The 19,700-nt window shown below is 42.8% G+C and overlaps 4 protein-coding genes across 4 annotated transcripts in view; 2 read left to right on the top strand and 2 right to left on the bottom strand.

Moving 5' to 3' along the window:
* Positions 1-14: 14 nt before the first annotated feature.
* LOC134197019 (peregrin-like) lies at positions 15-13,637 on the top strand. Its single transcript, XM_062666251.1, has 11 exons — positions 15-2,471; positions 3,512-3,671; positions 3,993-4,115; positions 4,190-4,318; positions 5,023-5,323; positions 5,984-6,094; positions 10,074-10,144; positions 10,204-10,258; positions 11,500-12,536; positions 12,593-12,729; positions 13,182-13,637. The coding sequence occupies exons 1-11, from the start codon at positions 487-489 to the stop codon at positions 13,387-13,389; spliced, it is 4,317 nt and encodes a 1,438-aa protein (XP_062522235.1). The 5' UTR covers positions 15-486; the 3' UTR covers positions 13,390-13,637.
* A 1,167-nt stretch (positions 13,638-14,804) lies between these two features.
* LOC134197493 (uncharacterized) lies at positions 14,805-16,123 on the bottom strand. The gene is made up of 5 exons (XM_062666826.1): positions 15,993-16,123; positions 15,743-15,928; positions 15,410-15,511; positions 15,278-15,348; positions 14,805-15,074 (listed from the first exon to the last, which is right to left on the bottom strand). The coding sequence occupies exons 1-5, from the start codon at positions 16,062-16,064 to the stop codon at positions 14,903-14,905; spliced, it is 603 nt and encodes a 200-aa protein (XP_062522810.1). The 5' UTR covers positions 16,065-16,123; the 3' UTR covers positions 14,805-14,902.
* A 219-nt stretch (positions 16,124-16,342) lies between these two features.
* LOC134197227 (small ribosomal subunit protein mS25-like) lies at positions 16,343-17,707 on the bottom strand. Its single transcript, XM_062666511.1, has 3 exons — positions 17,563-17,707; positions 16,577-16,683; positions 16,343-16,516 (listed from the first exon to the last, which is right to left on the bottom strand). The coding sequence occupies exons 1-3, from the start codon at positions 17,685-17,687 to the stop codon at positions 16,404-16,406; spliced, it is 345 nt and encodes a 114-aa protein (XP_062522495.1). The 5' UTR covers positions 17,688-17,707; the 3' UTR covers positions 16,343-16,403.
* Positions 17,708-17,716: 9 nt separating this feature from the next.
* LOC134197226 (small ribosomal subunit protein mS25-like) overlaps positions 17,717-19,700 on the top strand; it is a 3,605-nt gene continuing 1,621 nt past the window's right edge. Inside the window, exon 1 of the mRNA XM_062666510.1 lies at positions 17,717-17,871. Coding sequence (XP_062522494.1) covers positions 17,732-17,871 — 140 coding nt within the window. The 5' untranslated portion in view covers positions 17,717-17,731. The remainder of the gene's footprint in view (positions 17,872-19,700) is intronic.

Consider the following 19,700-nt stretch of genomic DNA (forward strand, 5'->3'; position numbering starts at 1 on the left):
AATTCCAAGAGAGCACGACGTGAACTTTACGGACGTTTGTGGGGAGATGATGCTCTAACTACTGCTACAGTCACATCGATACGGGCTAATCACGTGATCTTGTTTAAATGATTTACAAGTACGGGATAACGTGAGAAACGTTACGCCGAGAGACCGAAAGTTGTACAACAACATCGGGTCTGTTTGTTCAAGCTCAAGAGGCCATGACGTAAGTGTACGGGGCATCGACGCGTGGCGCTAGCGCGCGTGCCTTATCTAATCAACTTTACACGAATATCCCGTATGCAATCGAAGTGATGTCGGCGGGCCGTCTTTGAACGACAATTGCAGGCAAACGAAGACGCTCAGCAAGATCGAAGACACACGGTAGGAAACGTCAACGCCTATTCCATCCACCGTAACTTTCGATTCGGCAGCGCATCGCATTCCTGCCGAGCTACGACCGTTTGTTTGCGTGGCTGCCATCTTGGATCACGCGCTCGTACAATGGATGCCCGCGCCGTCATCCAGGCCTTCAAAGCGCAGAGAAAGCCTCCGTACGAGTGTCCCCTCTGTCGCAAAACGTACAAAAGCTTTTCTGGCGCCGAATACCACATACTTCGAGCGAGACACGCCGATGACGGCTCATGGGTCCCCAGCACGCCATCTCGCCTCACACCGCGCTCTCCGAAATACAAGCGAAAGCAAAGAAAAAATGCGTCTAGTGCAGCGACGCCGTTGGCGCGTCCGAAATCGCCGTCGTCGCCACCGGATCGCGTCGAGACGCTCTCGTTTGAAGACTCGCAGCGACTTGTTCTCTTCGATTTGAAATGTGGCGCAGAGAGGTGGCCGATTGAGGACTGTATTGACGTCGAGACGCGTGACGAGACGGTGAGTGATAGTTTGGAAATGGTAAGAGATGTTGATGAGGTCGGAGACGATGGGAGGAAGAGAGGGAAGGATGTAGAGGAGGAAGAAGGGAAAGAGGAGGAGGAAGATATGGTGGCGTTTGATGACGCAAAGAGCGACATCGTGGGGGGAGACGATGCGCAAGTTGTGAGGGATGAAGTCGGGGAGACGAGTGAAAGTATGAGCGTGAGCGGGGAGTATGAGGGGAAGTCGGTCGCTGCCAAGCAACGTGACGGAGAAAACGTGACGGACGAGAGATTGACTTCGAGTCGTGATAGAGAGTCGGACGACGAGTTGAGTGTTGTGGCTGCGGATTTGGAGGCGAGCGCCGTCGAGAATGTCGAGAAATGTGACGACGCGAGTGATGCCGGTGATGTGGATTGCGCGCAGGGCGCGGCGTCAGACCCGCGCCCGACCAATGATGACGCGGTTGATGATGAGGCTGTCGTTCATAAGGCGCCGCCTGTGACGAGGAAACCGGGCCAAACGCCGAAAGCAAGGAAGACGCCGAAAAACAGTCGTAAGGTTCAGCCACCGTCTTTACCTAAAGCAGATTTTAGAGACATTGAAGATTTACCACCGAGAGTGACAATCGGCGAAGAGCCATTTGACTTTAGAACATTTGAATCAATGTCAATCAGTCAACTCGAGGAAACAGTAGAATACGATATGGATGAAGAAGACTGCGAGTGGCTCAAGGAATTGAACAAGCAGAGAGAGAGCGAAGGCGTCGCTTGTGTATCTGACTCTGATTTTGAGCTGCTAATGGATCGTTTAGAGAAAGAATCGTGCTTCGAGAGTCATCGCGAGGGCGACGCTCCAGAGGCAAATATCGACGAGAACGCCGTATGTTGTATTTGTCAAGATGGAGAGTGCCAGAACAGTAATGCCATCCTCTTTTGTGATATGTGCAACATGGCTGTCCACCAGGAATGCTACGGAGTGCCGTACATCCCTGAAGGTCAATGGTTATGTCGTCGATGCTTGCACTCACCGTCTCGTCCCGTTGACTGTTGTCTTTGTCCGAACAAGGGAGGCGCATTCAAACAGACCGATAACGGCCAATGGGCACACGTCGTCTGTGCTCTCTGGATACCCGAAGTCGGCTTTGCTAATCCTGTTTTTCTTGAGCCAATCGATGGTATTAATGAAATCCCTGCCGCACGATGGCGTCTCAACTGTTGTATTTGTCGGCGATGTCAAGGTGCTGCTATCCAGTGTGTTCGTGCCAATTGCTACACGGCGTTTCATCCCACGTGTGCGCAACAAGCCGGATTGTATCTCAAGGTAGAACCAGCTACAGACTCGCGTACCGGCGAGCCGACCGTCCGAAAAGTCGCGCTTTGTGATGTCCACACCCAGTTGGATTCCGGATGTTCGACTGCTGTTATCGAGAACGAAAACGTCGGCGATGAAATTCACAACGTAGCCACAGCATCACCAAGACGGAGATCTAACGCGATGCTGCATGATAAAATCAGGCAACAAGCTCAAGAGAATTTCAAGAAGTCTCGACATTTACTGGAAGAGAGAGGGAAACAAGCGATGCCAGTTGTGTCTGTACCGCGTGTGTCAGTTTACAGGTAATTGTCATATCCGACTGCCTCGTAAATACTATTGCTAGCAATTAGGCATTTATGTATCACACACGTGTAACAAACTAAACCGTTCGTCACAGTTTTTAATGTGTAGAGAGACCTGGTAGTTGCAACATTAAATTATCATAAATTACTGATGTTTAATTAATTGCAAAAATTGTAGTTAAAAAATTAAAATAAATTACCATCTTTCAATTAATTACAAAATTAAATAAATTTTTTATTACAAAGTTTATTACAAAATGTATTGCAAAATTTATTGCAAAATTTATTACAAAATTTATTACAAAATTATTATAAAAATTTATTGCAAAATTTATTGCAAAATTTATTACAAAAATTTATTGCAAAATTTACTTTAAAATTTATTGCAAAATTTATTGCAAATTTATTACAAAAATTTATTGCAAAATTTACTTCAAAATTTACTTCAAAATTTGTTGCAAGATTTATTACAAAATTTATTGCAAATTTATTACAAAATTTTATTGCAAAATTTACTTCAAAATTTATTGCAAATTTTATTGCAAATTTATTATAAAAATTTATTGCAAAATTTATTGCAAATTTATTACAAAAATTTATTGCAAAATTTATTGCAAAAATTATTACAAATTTATTACAAAATTTATTGCAAATTTATTACAAAAATTTATTTCAAATTAATTGCAAAATTTATTGCAAAATTTATTGCAAATTTATTACAAAAATTTATTGCAAAATTTATTGCAAAAATTATTACAAATTTATTACAAAAATTTATTGCAAAATTTATTGCAAAAATTATTACAAATTTATTACAAAATTTATTGCAAATTTATTACAAAAATTTATTTCAAATTAATTGCAAAATTTATTGCAAAATTTATTGCAAAATTTATTGCAAATTTATTACAAAAATTTATTGCAAAATTTATTACAAAAATTATTACAAAATTTTATTTTATTTTTATTTTTATTTTATATTTATTTTATTCTTTTTAGTTCAATTTTATTTATTTATATATTATGCTGGTCTTTACTAGATTGGGAAAGATTGCGAGTCAAGTGACGATATCGAAAAAGTTAGACTTTGTGATGAGACTGCAAGCGTATTGGATGTTGAAACGACAGTCGCGGAGTGGAGTTCCGTTGCTCAGACGACTGCAAGCTACACAGCAGCTACAACGATCAGCGACTGAAGAGGTAGGAAATGAGAGTTTGAGTTTATGGTTATGATGTTGTTTGTTTTCTTGTTTGTAGTGTTGTGGTTGTGATTGTTTATCTTAGTTGTTTTTAATTTTTGTTTTTGGTTGTCTGTCTGCTTGTGTGCCTGTTAGTTTGTGTGTGTGTGTGTGTGTGTGTGTGTGTGTGTGTGTGTGTGTGTGTGTGTGTGTGTGTGCGTGCGTGCGTGCGTGTGCATGCCTGCATGTGTGTGTGTGCGTGCGTGTGTGCATGCATGTGTGTGCATGCATGTGTGTGTCTGCATGTGTGAGTGCTCATAACATAATTGTTTTATCAACATAGGAAGAAGAAGTTGCTGAATTAAAGAAACAAATTCAGCTATGGCAGACCCTTCAGCATGATCTAGAGAGTTCACAGATGCTTCTCGAGTTAATCCAAAAGCGTGAAAATTTAAAGAGAGAAATTGTAAGTCTCAAACTGTTGCTACATCTCAGCACCTTTGTGTTTATCTTCCTGTTGTATCCATCCATTTCTATTAGCTGGAATTTCAACAGCAAGTCACGTCGCTGAAACTTGATCCGTTCACGATTATTCTACAACAGATGGTGAACGTACTGAAGGCTCGTGATACGTCGAAAGTCTTCTTGAAACCTGTTTCAATACACGAGGTACAGACTGACTTGACTGTATCATGTTGCTTATGTAGTCATCGTTTGTGTGTGTGTGTGTGTGTGTGTGTGTGTGTGTGTGTGTGTGTGTGTGTGTGTGGCGTCTGTAGCTTAGTTGGTTAGAGAGTTGCATGTGGAGAATGGAAACATCCGGGACGTTGAGGTCGTAGGTTCGCAGACGAGTACGTACAGACGTAATTTCCTTGGTTAACACACACACACACAATTGCCTCTCTTGACTCAGGAGTATAAATGAGTACCTGGTCTTTGACTGGGGGTGGACTAGATCGCTGGCTTGTCAGAACATCACGCAGTATAAATGGTACGTGTAGACTTGAGGTCCAGTCCCGCGGCTGCACCAAAGTCAGTGCCCTTCGATGCTCTGGCCACATCAAGGGTTTGTCAGCGTGGCCTAAACTCCAAGTAGCGCCGGGGTGTCTACCTAGAAATAGGCATGGGGTGCTATCTTTGGAGGTTACCGAAGGGCATATCCATGTATTTGTGTGTGTGTGTGTGTGTGTGTGTGTGTGTGTGTGTGTGTGTGTGTGTGTGTGTGTGTGTGTGTGTGTGTGTGCGCGTGCACGTGTGTCACTGATTGGTCTATATTGCAGTCTGACTTCTTAATGCCTTACTTGTCTACTTACCTACTTCTTTGTCTCCCCACTCCCTTGCCTGTTTGTTTGTTTAACTAATTTCTACTCTAGGTTCGTGACTATCTGGATGTTATTGATAATCCTATGGATCTCAGCACAATGGAGATCAAGGCGAAGCAGCACAAATATGCCAACATCGACCAGTTTGTTAGCGATTTTGATTTGATGGTTAACAATGCGATGATCTATAACGATAAGGAGTCGTATTACTATCGAGCTGCAATGAAAATGAGAGAAGTTGGGGGTGCAGTGATTCGATCGTTTAAGCACAGTCTTGTTCAGACGGGAATTGATGAGAAGACGGGAATGCATTCGAAGGAACTGCCTTGTGTGACAGGAAAGATGTCGAAAGGTGGTGCAATTGTATAGACAAGACAGACAGATAGACAGACACTTAGACAGATAGACAGATACTCACAGACAGATAGACAGACACTTAGACAGATAGACAGATACTCACAGACAGATACACACACACACACACACACACACACACACACACACACACACACACACACACACACACGACAGGTAGACGGATAGACAGACACTCAACGACACACAGACAGACACTCACAGGCAGATAGACAGACAGACGGACACACAGATATAGACTGACACGCAGACAGACACTCACAGACAGACAGACAGACAGACGGATACACAGACAGACAGACACATAGACAGACAGACAGACGGATACACCGATACACACACACACACACACACACACACACACACACACACACACACACACACACACACACACACACAGATAGATAGGCAGACAGACAGACAGACAAATGGGAGATAAATGGATAGACAAAGAGACAGACAGATGGACAGATGAGGGACAGACAAATTGACAGACAAACAAATGGACAGACGATTGACAAGTCACCTGGTAGGCAGAACCAAATAGAATGTGCAAACAAACGCTTACTAACAGAGTAACCAAAAACTGAGACACAGACAAATAACTTTGCCTCTTCTGATTGTTTCCTGTATGTAGGCAACTCTATTAGTATCCCACCGACGTCGGCTCGACCAGATCTACCGGCTGACGCTCAACTGAAAGATCTCCAGAAGAAGTTGGCTGCAGCATACTCAATTCGACATGTCGGTAAGCTTTACTTTACTCACCAACAGTTTTGAAACAATATCCATTAATTGGTCGTTTGCTGGACAAAATTGGTACACAGTTAAGCCTGGTTCACAGTAAGATGCTAGCATGAGCATTGTGTGAGCGTCCTGGACGCTGACGACGAGCAAGCATCAGCGTCACACTGTGAACATGTCAGTGTCCGTGACGCTCGCACGACGCTAGGCGAGCGTCCACGACACTGGAATAGAGAAAAGTTCTAATCGAGCGTCCTAGCTGGAAGTGACCCAGCGTCCAATGGTATCACGTGCTCCGTTTCAACCAATCGAAAGCAACTGGACGTATCCGGGATATTCTATTCGTTCACATGGCATCAATCATTGATTTGTCGATGGAAGTTTTCATTGAGTGTGTGCGTGGTTTTCCATGCGTTTCGCAAGTTCAGTCAAAGGACTACAGGAACCCAAGGACGAAAGAAAGCGTTTGAGACTACGGCACAGCAGCAACAAAGCAAAACGTCGTTGTCTATGTCTGTCGCGAGTACATTGTGCGTACACACGTGGTTACTTTGCAGCGCCAGACCACCGTCGCAGTGTGTTTTTTGTGCGCTCATCAGACGTAATACTGTGAATGGTACAGTGTCTTCGCTGACGCTCGTGTGAGCGTTCTTGTCAGCGTCCAGGACACTCGCAGTTCGTGTCAGCATCGTACTGTGAATCGGGCTTTATGCATGCAACAGACTGAATGTCAGTCATATGGATATCCGGTGTTTCCGCTGAAATATTTTCATTTTTGATTAGTAGCCACTTGGCTATGCGTTGTTTCGTTTGTAGCCAATCACGTCAGGCGTATTCGTTTGGGTCTATCTTTTCCTGGAAAGGCTTGCGTACGTTTACCACTTGAACAGAACTTTTTCGAAACGAGATAGATGAGGCTGTAACAGAGCTATGCGCATGCGTAGAACTGGAGTGAGTGCCTTTGTGTCAAATCACCCCATGTGTACGTATTCTGTCATCCCCGTTTCATCTACTTGTCCACCTGTTAGAATGTCTACTAACTCTTCAGGAGTTTTTCTGCTAAACATGAGAAATCAGCTGCCATTCTTTGAAACTTTTGCGCAAGCAATCCAGACTAAACGCAAGTAGTGGTCTGGAAATGCAAGGCTAAGTGAGCGCGTTGATTTGAATGGTCAGTAGAGATGCAAGTTTTACTTGTCTAGGTGCTTTTTCTATCCTTTGTATTCGTATTTAACTATTGATGGTTGGACAGGTCGGAAAGTCTATCTGCTCTACTGGGTATCCTTTTTTTAAGAACAGAAAAGTTACCAATTGAAAAGAGTAAATACCTTTCCAGTATATCTGTTTCTAGAAAGGTCCTATATGAATACGCTCTTTATTTCAGAGTCGATTACAAATTGCCCAAACGTCAAACAGCTAACAATCTAGAAGACAACAACTTTTGATTTAAGTCTAACCTGGTCGGACAGACAGACAGATAGCGTTTATCAATAATTATTGTTACAACAAATGTAGTCTATAGCTCAAATTGTCGTGTGTGTGTTTGTGTGTGTGTGTGTGTGTTTGTGTGTGTGTGTGTGTGTGTGTGTGTGTGTGTTTGCAATACGTGGCCACATGTTTTGTCCGTTTGCAACTGAAATCTGCATGCACACTCGGCACGTGAAGGTGAAGGTTTGCATAAAAATTGAAAAATTATGCACCGGGTCCCCTCTTGAGGGATCGACCCCAGCGTAAAATTTCTCGATGACGCAAACGCTACGCATTCCAGTTCATTCGAACACACGCCCACACCAGTCCTGTGTGGACCGCACGTGTCGTCGTCCTTTGCAATTCTTCGAGCAATCAAATATTTCTTACCGATGGAACTAACTCTTTCGTTTCTCTCCAAATTCTGATTGCGTTTGCACCAAATTCAACCTACACGTTTTCTGTAGGGTCATCTGGTGTAACTCCGTGATCGGGGCAACTCCATGAATATCTAACCCTGTTCGAACGTGAAGCGTCTTACCTCCAGTTTAGGGTTTGAATCTCTTCTACTATTAGTAAACTACTTGACGTAGGATTATGAGCAAGTCGATTGCTACTTGAATGGACATCCGGGACGGTGAAGCTACAGCAACAAAAACGCCTACACCGCACAGCAACTTCCTAGGGTACAGCGAAAGACCTAATAGGTATGCCTTATTTGTCACTACCACAATAGATGCAGTAAAGAAACGTACCCAAGCAAGCAATAGTTACAACCATTCGTAAGTCGTAAGTTGCCAGAACCAAACTCTGTCACGAAGTTGCCCCACCCAGAAGATTAGCAGCACCGACGAAAGTCCCAAATTATCTCAAGAACAATTAAGATTTCAGAGATGGTCACCCACATGCTGATTGGCAGAAGGCTACTGCTCCATACATTAATAAGTTCTATCGACTACAACACTCATACGGAGTTACCCCGGTTTACCCTACCAAGCGCTACACGGGGAGTGTGTCGATTTCTATCGAAAAAAATGCGAAGACAAGATTCGAATTCATTTAGCACATCCAGAACCTCGCAACAAAGATTACACGTGACGTGTCAACACTAGCCTCGAACTTCTAGACCAGAGAGTGCGTGAAGCGTGCGAACTCTAGTCTGGACCAAGTCGATACTAAAATGATTTTGGGAATAGCCTTCTAAGCCAATCAGCTCCTTACAACCGGAATGTCGGTTGTAAATTCTGATTGGTTTAGCAGTAATTGGTTATGCTAAGTGCACTAATGCTGATTGCGCGCTTGTGAAATCCTCGTGGGCAGCTAAGTGCACGCCAGAGCTGTGATGAAGACTCTGGTGCACACACACATCTTAGTTTTAGTTTCAGTTTCAGTTCTTCGATATTTTCAAGCTTGCGGTGACAGGATTTGCACAGCAGCATCGCTAGACCATCACCTTTGACAACTGGTTGAGTGGTAGTCTCGCCAGTCGAGCGGTTAGAATAGCTAGTGGTCTGCCAAAGAATCAAAGAGTCGTGTTTCATGCCGTCCACCAAGATATCGCCGCAAACACGGCAGACGTCTCTTCTTTGTTCGTGAGATCTCGTGGCATTTACAAATGATACGTTGATCTAGGTAAAACAATCCTACGTTGTTAGACTACCATTTAGCATCACTTTTTGATAAGTACTTCCGAAATCATTTTAGTAGCATTTTGGTCCAGACTAGAGTTCACGCGCTTCGTGCGCTTTCTGGTCTGGAAATTCGAGGCTATGTCAACACCTGCATCTTCCGTCAGAACCCTACATAGACAGTATCTTGCCTGTACAGAGGACGGGGCATGGATCTAGTGTAGTATTAATCTCTCACAAGTCAACATGACAAGACGAAGACTACAAATCATACTTCAAGCGTTTAGTGCCATCCTTAGCTTTTTATACCAAACTTTGTCAAAATCAAAGTCTTGGAGTTTTGGCCATTCTTCCGTTTTACGTCGGCAGTCGTCGTGACATCAGAACCGTGACTGTCATCTTCACTGTGATTATTTCTAGATTGATGCTCATGAAAGACGTAGACAAAGAGTGCCTGCTATGTGCAGGACACAAACAAGCATGTGCAATAGATTGGCTTTTTAGTGCTTGGAGCTCTAGTACGTTGCACTAATTGCCATTGTTAGCACACTGTAGTGACTTTTCTTGCAAGATCTGATCCAGAGGAAGGCAGAGGGGCATGACATGCTAGATCTCGAATTCGTAATGCGACACCACACAAGCAATGCTACACACGCACACACACACACACACACACACACACACACACACACACACACACACACACACACACTGTACTCTGTAACAGCTAGCCACATTGGTGAGGAGGCATACTCTGTATTTTATCATCAGCGACTTCTATTAGTAGCGTTTGGCTATTTGGTGATCGTCCAGCAGAAACACTGGGATATCCGTGCATGCACGATGATAAAAATGTTGATAATGATCATGATGTCTTGGTTGTTGTAGGTGCTCGTGTGCAACGAGTCAAACAACTAAAGAAGGAGATAGGACTCCTAAGGCGAACGCTGGCTAAAGATGTAAGCATGAACTACGGTCACTCTCTAACTGCAATGTATTGAGATTGTGTGTTTGTTAGCCGTTTTACATTCCTGTAAGGTCAGCAGTGAAATCTGAAAGGCCGCAAGCTACAGGTATACGTTTGAAATGATTTGGTAACAAACACATTGTTGGGTTTTTCGATTCGTGCGCTTTATGTTGTGATGATGAAAGCGTTGGTGTGTCTGTTTGTCTGTCTGTCCATTCCTCCATCTGTGTGTCTGTCTATCCATCCGTCTGTCTGTCTGTCTCCATCCGTCTGTCTGTCTATTCATCCGTCTGTCTGCCCATTCCTCCATCTGTGTTTCTGTCTATCCATCCGTCTGTCTGTCTATCCATCCGTCTGTCTGTCTATTCATCCGTCTGTCTGCCCATTTCTCCATCTGTGTTTCTGTCTATCCATCCGTCTGTCTGTCTATCCATCCGTCTGTCTGTCTATCCATCCGTCTGTCTGTCTATCCATCCGTCTGTCTGTCTATCCATCCACCTGTCTGTCTATCCATCCGTCTGTCTGTCTATCCATCCGTCTGTCTGTCCATTCCTCCATCTGTGTGTCTGTCTATCCATCCGTCTGTCTGTCCATTCCTTCGTCTGTGTGTCTGTCTTTCCATTCGTCTGTCTGTCCATTCCTCCATCTGTCTGTCTGTTTGTCCATTCCTCAACATTGATTATGTGATTCAGTGAACGTACGAACGTGTGTTGTGATTTATGTTGGAACACTTTCCAGTTGAAAGTTGTTTTGTGAGACTAATAGCCCATTGATTCACACGAGCACTTGTAACCGGGTCAACACAAGTCAGCATGGGCTGGCTCACTTTGAAATGTTGTGTGAACGCGGGCCGAGCCTCACTGGAATGGTCCACCTCAAACTGCCTCAGTTTGGCTCGGCTTGCATTCACCGTGTGAACAGCAACCAACTGCCGAACTGTGGTCTTATGTACTGTGGTCTTGTGTAGCCAAACCCTTGCTCCCATGTCATACTTGGATAGCCAAATTTTCTCATGCTTTGTAGCATGAGTGTTTCTGATGTACACGTGACCGTCTGTAGCTAGCGTGCATAGCAAGAGACACACCTTTTTCTGAACACTGTGTGAACAGGGAGGGGGATGGCTCGGTTTGGAAAGGAGCTCGTGTGAAAGGCTATAAGTGCATGCAAGTGTATCCTCTAGTCTCTTGCCCTTCATCAACATCTAGCTGCTTAGATTTGTGAATTGTGTGTGTGTGTGTGTGTGTGTGTGTGTGTGTGTGTGTGTGTGTGTGTGTGTGTGTGTGTGTGTGTGTGTGTGTGTGTGTGTGTGTGTTATGGTAGTTGCATTGTGGTGCTTGTATCTTGCAGGTTTGTATGCCACTCTGACTGCTCATCGGCGTTCACTACGTGGTCCAGCTCCTCAGCCTGGCAGCAAAGAGGAGAAAGAGAGCAAACGAATTCACTGGAACGTCATCGACATGGGAGTGCGACGTTGGGCCAAAGAATGCAAAGTCGAGAACGCAAACGCGACGTCAGAGACAGACGACAGCCGAGATGACAACTACAGCCCAGACACAACAAATCTGGATGAAGGCGATTCGTGTGGAGAAGACCACAGTGACAACGATCAATCAGTGGAGACACGTGGAGACACTACCAGACAAACAGAAACGGATGAATTCGAGAACGTCAAGGAGCAGATCAACCGCGCTCGTGTGAAATCAAACAAGAAGAAAATCCGCAGAAAATACGAACGACGAAGAAGCAGCCAGAGGAAAGAGCGTTCAATCAGTCGAGATAGCAGCTGCGACTTGGACAGTGTAGTCAATGGACCGTCAGTGCAGTCGGACAGAAATGATGACAACCCATCACCACACGTTACACCAACAGTAAAGACAGTAGAGCCACATAGAACCGAGGCACAGCAAGAGAACGAGGCGGACACCCCGAACAACCATCCAATGACACACAAGAACAGACTCGCACGACAACCTCAACCAATCAGAGAGCAACCGGTCGCCACACCGCCACATTCACTCAAACCAAAACGATGTCGCCGCGGCATCAAACGGACATCGTCTGTTCACTCAGAAACGACTCAGAAACGACCGTGTTTAGACCAGGAAACAAGTCAGAAAGAGACTGTAACAACGAACGGCATAGAGACGATCCACCGACGGGACTGGACGCCACCGAACGGTTTGAGGCTCTCGACGTCGTCCGACTTCACCAGTAAATCGGAACGAGAAATTTCACAGACGCCGAGTGTGCCATCGCCGCGTAGTCTAGACAGTAATCCGTGTAGGACGAGCAGCGTCAGTAGCACGGATTCACACGAGAGCGTTCTCTCACCGCTGACTCTAGTGTGGGCGAAATGTCGAGGTTATCCGTCGTATCCAGCGTTGGTATGAATGTCGAACGTTCGGACATTCGTGTTTGTCTAATGCGTCTTGTTGTGTAGATTGTGGATCCGGAAATACCGAGAGACGGTTTCTGTCACAACGGGGTACCAATCCCTGTACCTCCTGACGAAGTATTGGAGCTGAAACATGAAGAGTACGACTACCTCGTATTGTTTTTTGATGCCAGGAGAACGTGGTATGTCTACTCTGCTACTCATTCTAATACTTTATTTAAATTATTTTATTTAATCACATAATTAAATTTTTAGACATAATTATTTTATCTTAAATTTAATTTTGATTTAAATATATAAAGTTAAATTTTAATTATTTAGAAAATTATTTACATTATTTTATTTAATCACATAATTAATTTTTTAGACATAATTATTTTATCTTAAATTTAAGTTTAATTTTAATTTAAATATTTTAAATTAAGTTACCAATTACATTAAGTTTAAAAACTTTAAATCACATTTTAATTTTTACTTTAAATTTTAATTCTTAAACTTTAAAATTTTAAAACAAAACAGTTTTAATTTTATATTAATTTTCAATTAACTACAAATTTTAAAATTTATTTATTATTTTATTTATTATTTATTTATTAATTTAGTTGCACAATTTTATTTTTATTTCACTTACAAGGCAGTGGCTACCGCGTCTAAAGCTCAATTACCTCGGCGCCAATGAAGAGGTTGATCAGTTGAAGCTCCAAGAGGGAAAGAAAACATCGTGGAAACGGTCCGTACAGGAGGCATTCAAACGGGCGATCGCTCATCAGCAGAAAGTGAATGGTGAGTTGCCTGTGACGAGCGAGAGCGAGTGTACAGAGAGCGGTGAGGACGATGAGTAACACAGCTGATTGCCTATAGGAATAAGATGCAATAGAATCAATGCAATCGATGATGGAATTGTAACCTCGTAGAGCAACTCTACAGTCGCTTGAGTTAGAATTCTCTCTGTACATACGTACGTATATTTTGTAGGATCCCTTTCTTGCATACAAAAAGTCCAATAAATGTTTTGCTAAACCGTTGGCTCTGATGGCTTAGATTTGGATGACATGGTAGTATCGAGTGCAAGTGGCTTATGTATGATTAGGCCAGGCCAACTAAATTTTTGATGCTCAGATATTTGGACATGAAACCTGGACTCACACACACACACACACACACACACACACACACACACACACACACACACACACACACACACACACACACACACACACACACACCAGTCGCTGGGCCACATGCACTGTTAACACTTGCAGAGTCATATGATGATACATAGTCATAAGATGTATATGCAAGCTCAATCCGAGCATCAAGAAATTTAGCTGGTCTGCCCTTAGCATGTATGCTCGTTTGTCTTTGTCCAAGCATCATCAACCAACACCTTAGCCTCACCCTTCTGTGTCTACTAACGCATCTACATACATGTTTTCACCATGTTTCACAAATTTTTAATTTAAAAAAATTGTTAGTAACTTTAAACATAAAATTGAAGTAATAAATTACATTATATTTGATTTAGAAGTGTGGCACTGTAGTACATTATTCTAGGCATCCGACCACTTTGTTACAATGTAGGCTGTCCACCCACATATGAGCCGTTGCATCTGCCTTGTTGTTGAAAACAGTTCTGTGCAGTATTATGTGGTTTGCATCATGGACAGTGATAAGACTGAGTGTTACTGGTGTGATGAAATGTGTGGCTTGATTTATTGTTTCTGTGAGATTGAGCATACTTGACAACACAACATACACATGCACATTGAAACGTCGCAAATTATTGAATCGCAGACGTACAATAAGGTCGGGTGTGACAACTATGAATTACAGAAAAAATTTGGGTTGAGAAAACTTGAGAAATCAATGAGCTGGAAATTTCAAAAATTAGAAATTCACGACAGTTGGTGAGGGATGTTGTGGTACAGTAACATCTGGTGGTTGAAACGTCTGTTGTATAACAACTGTCAGACCTTTGGCCACGTCTGGTGTGACAACCTCATCGAGCTGCCACTGCCGAGTGAAAAGATGCTTGACAAACCAATACGCATACAGTACAAGTATGATAAGAAAAAGCATCACGCATGCGCTGAAAGTAAGAAAACAAAATGAGCGCATGCGCAGACGTGGAGTTGGTGATATGTCACGTGACTGATCTGGATTGTACCTTAGCGTTTCACTCTTGGGGTGAAGGCAGGCATTCAGGTTGGAACAAAAGTGCAGTTTTCACGCCTAATCGTATTGTGACTCATGCAACAGCAGCGACATCACAATCGTGGACATTGTGTTACACCATATTCACAACCAGAATAAATTATGTTTACATGGAATTGAGACTATAAAACATCATATTTCTTATCTAACTGTTGTTTCTGTTTTGACTTCTTTCTGGGCTTCGAAAGCGACTGTTATAAATTCTTTAGCAAGCTTTGAGCAAAGAAGAGGTTGAGTTCGGTTCTGTTCTAGACAGTTGGCGAGTTGAGACGTTAGCCCAGCGTGCTCTACTAAGATGGACCTTCTTGGTTTCCTGTAAATGCAATCATCCAATTAGATAGTGACACACACACACACACACACACACACACACACACACACACACACACACACACACACACAATGTGACATGCACACACACGCAGTGACACACACACACACACACAATGTGACATGCACACACACGCAGTGACACACACACACACACACACATTCATTTTCATGGTTTCAACTCACCTCAGTTTGCCTATCACTATATTAGCAGAGTTAGTTGCCTCGTGTTCTGCTTTCCTTTGGCTCTCGGACAACTATAGACCAATACTCACATACAGGTAAAAGCACAAGAATACGAATGTTTCTATATCATACCAGCTGTTCGATATGATTGAAGTGTTCTTCGTACTGTGCTTCCTGCCGTTTAAAATCCTCCATCATTTCCTTCTGGTTGTTACTCTTCCATTCGTGAAATGACTAATACAATTGAAAACTAAGCCATAGCTTGACAGACATGTAGACAGACAAACTAATTAGTGGATAGACAGACTGATAGACAAATTTCTCGATAAACAAGCAAGCAAATAAACAAATTCAATCTACTGACAGACAGACGAGTAGCTTGACAGGTTGATAAAATCCCAATAGATGGACATACGCGTAGACAGACATACGTATGTCAGAGAGGCAGACAGATAGAAACCATACTTCGAGCATCTGCCAATCAACACTCGAACCACGTGACTTCTCGTCCACGACATGACCAGCCTGCTGCTCTCCAGTCACATTCCTCGACATTCCGACTTCTCCGTCGTCTCCTTCCGTACGCCCTTCATTCTCGCCGTCATGAATGGGGTCTGTTTCCATTAGCTGTTTAAGCGCCGACTGTGTTATCTGGTACAATCACAAGCGCCTGATTGTGACAGACATGATATCAGAGTGACCCTCAAGAGGGGACCTTTACGACTCCGATGTCTTCGTTTCCACGTTCTATTGTAACACGACGTGGAGCCGACGAGCTGACTCCCATTTGTTCGGAATAGTTGAGAAAACGAAGGAAAAAGCAATGAAATGTACGCTGGACGGAGTTTGCTCACGCACGCTAACGATTAAAGCGAGGCGTTACACAATTGTCATGTTATTGAATTCAACAGTAAATAACTGATTCTTGAATTTATATTTGTTTGATTCGATGGGACTCTGAAGTCACTGTTGTAGTATTGTAGCATTGTAATACGGGTATTGAAGTCTAGCGTGCTTTATACTCACAGCACTCCCACTGTACAGTACAACTGTGTAAAGTCTAGATTTAATTTTGATTTTGATTTTACACTTACAAGTTCTATTTACAAAATCTCTTAACTAAACGCTATTGTTCGTCCTTTAATTCATCCGAATTCATAGAATATTGCAAGTCCAGTTTAGCCATGATCTCGTCGTTCATCAGGTTTGCAGTCTTCAAGACATCCTTTCTACCATCGACTATACACACATACGATAGTTTGCATAATTAATTATAAAATTTCAAAAATTACATAACACCTAGATTGACTACAACTTCTGACTCGTTGACGAATTTCCTTTCTAGAGAAATCGAAATGTTTGGGTTTCTGTATCGTAGCTGTGGCACGTTCTCAGCTATAAACAGCCTAGCAGTTGACAGAGTACACAAACGTTAGAATCACAGACAACAGCCAGAAGAAGAAACAGCAATAAGAAACTGTCATGATGAGAAACGAAATGTCTGTCTGTAAACTTGTCTGTCCATTTATCTGTTTACCTGTCTGTCTCTTTGTCTGTCTGTCTGTTTATCTGTCTTTCTGTCTGTCTGTCTGTCTGTTTATCTGTCTTTCTGTCTGTCTGTCTGTCTGTCTGTCTGTCTGTCAATACATATATTTTTCATAATAAACTATAGCACCAAAGCAATAGCTAATCTACGTGTCCATTACATCTAGTACATACATGAAAACTGGTTAAACTACAATGCACACTATATACGCACTAAATACACATACACATTATGACTAGACGAAAGGGACCTATGGCTCCGGTCTCTCAATGTTTATGACTGTCCACTGAGAGCTGAAGTCTTCTTGCAGCTGTATTCGTTGAGGAGAGATGTCTGTCTGTCTATCTGTCTGTCTTTCTGTCTGTCAAAATTCCTTTACTATATCATGTCTGTCTGTCTGTCTGTCTGTCAAAATTCATTTACTATATCATGTCTGTTTATCTGTCTGTCTGTCTGTCCGTCTGTCAAAATTCCTTTACTATATCATGTCTGTCTGTCTGTCTGTCCGTCTGTCAAAATTCCTTTACTATATCATGTCTGTCTGTCTGTCTGTCCGTCTGTCAAAATTCATTTACTATATCATGTCTGTCTGTCTGTCTGTCCGTCTGTCAAAATTCATTTACTATATCATGTCTGTCTGTCTGTCTGTCCGTCTGTCAAAATTCATTTACTATATCATGTCTGTTTGTCTGTCTGTCTGTCTGTCTGTCTACTGGCCTGTCCGTCTGTCTCATTGCACCTCGTTCCCGTGTTTTCTTGGCCATGACTCTGAAGTCTTACTACCAACGACTTTACGTCGTGTCTCAAGACCAGTTTGCACTGCTCGAGATGAGCTATCGTGCGAGCGAAACCAAACCGTGACATTGCGAGTAAGAACCCGGATGTACAGTCTGGATACCCGAGGCTTGATGGCGCTGCGGCCAAAGGGCAGGTTTGGCTTTCGGCGGACTTTGGAATATCTTGAGAGCGGGAGAGTTTATTTAAAAGACAACGTGAAGACAATTTCTGTTCATTATAAAACTCACGGGGTTGGACATCGTGGACTACAGTAAACAATGCATTTCCGTTTGTCCGTCCGCCTGTGTGTGTCTGTCTGTCCGTCTGTCTGTCTGTCTGTCTGTCTGTCTGTCTGTCTGTCTGTCTGTCTGTCTGTCTGTCTGTCTGTCTGTCTGTCTGTCTGTCTGTCTCTCTGTCTGTCTCTCTGTCTGTCTGTCTATCTGTCAATGGTAGTATATTCTGTCTGTCTGTCTGTCTGTCTCTCTGTCTGTCTGTCTATCTGTCAATGGTAGTATATTCTGTCTGTCTGTCTGTCTGTCTGTTCGTTTGTCTGTCTGTCTGTTCGTCTGTCTGTCTTTCAATACTATAAATCAACAAAATTTTGTAAGTATGTAAGTATCTAACTTTCGTAAATTTTGTAAGCGATCTCAGATTTACCAAAGTTAAATGCTCACTAGTTTTTGTCGCTCTTGATTATTAGTGACACTTACATTTGTACACATGCCTAGGCAATAATAGCAGATATTTACGCGTGGTGTTGTGGTTTTGGCATGTCCGCACGTGGACAACTGCTAGGACGTACACATGCCTAGGCGCTTAGCAGTTACGCTTGCTGCTGTGGTTTTGATTTTCTGTTGATTTCATGTTGATGTTCTGCACAAAAAAGTGGCTATGTTCATCAGCGTTTACGAAAGTTTTCCGCTTATGAAATTTTGTTGATTTACAGCACATATTTCTTATACAAGACATTATTACAGTCTACGCTAAAATCAGGAAGTTCTAGGAGAACTAGGACCGAGGTCGACTAAGAGTCAAACAGTTGACAATAAGCTAACAGAGTTACTAATGTCACCAACTGAGTCACCACTATACTGGACTCTGCTCATCTTCTGCAGTAACACTCTTGCATTGCACTGCTGCATCGCAATTGAGAATCACGTCCTCCAGTAGTTCTTCAACTCGTCCTGTCTGCACTCAGTTGTCCATGTTGCTGTTGATGACAGCTGCATGGTTGAGATATTTTTGGGCCTCTTGCCCCCACCGACCAAAGTGCTCCATCACCAGAGGAATGAAATTCAGTGTAGTTCCACAAGGACGTGCCTTTTTGGCGTATTTGTCATTTTTCAGCATTTCTCTTCAAGTTGCTGCTGTCCCATCTTCTAGGGCTGCCTTTGGAAGAGCGTCAAGTGCCCATGGATGTGCCAGAGAGATGTCTAACTCCACTTCTTTACCGGAGTCAGTATCCACTACATATATGTATATGTCAGGTCTGCTGTCACAATCCAGAAAACGGTGTTTTGGTTCAATCTTGTGAACAACATGCAGCTGGCTGAGGCATTCAGACCATGTTCAAACTATTGTGTTGTGGGTCCAGACAGGTCCTCCACCATACTTACATGTTATGAGGTGGTACCCATCCCCATCAAGTGGCTTCCCGCAGTCACATTTGACCATCCATGTGGCAATTGGCATGTGGATACCCAGCTTCATGTAAGCTGCCAACTGAAATTGTTTCGGTTCTATGTATATATATATATATATATATATATATATATATATATATATATATATATATATATATATCTATGGAAGGTCCTTTATTGTAATATACCGAACGATACAGTACAATAAGCGTCTACAGGACTGGTAGCACTATAACAGAAGTAGAGTTCTGGAGTGCTATGTAGAGGTCCAGTCGAAGACTATACATCACAAATGATTAAAAGCAGAAATTACAACAACAAAAAAACACTTTTAAGTTAAGAGATGTTGTCTCTTCTTGCCAACCAGCATCGAAAAGAGTCTTTCAGGGTGGAATGAATGACAGCTTGAAACAGATCGTCCAAGTCGCGTTGAAGAGGCTTGCACAACATGCAGACT

The sequence above is a fragment of the Corticium candelabrum genome, chromosome 22 (genome assembly GCF_963422355.1).
Source record: "Corticium candelabrum chromosome 22, ooCorCand1.1, whole genome shotgun sequence".
Lineage (NCBI taxonomy): Eukaryota > Metazoa > Porifera > Homoscleromorpha > Homosclerophorida > Plakinidae > Corticium > Corticium candelabrum.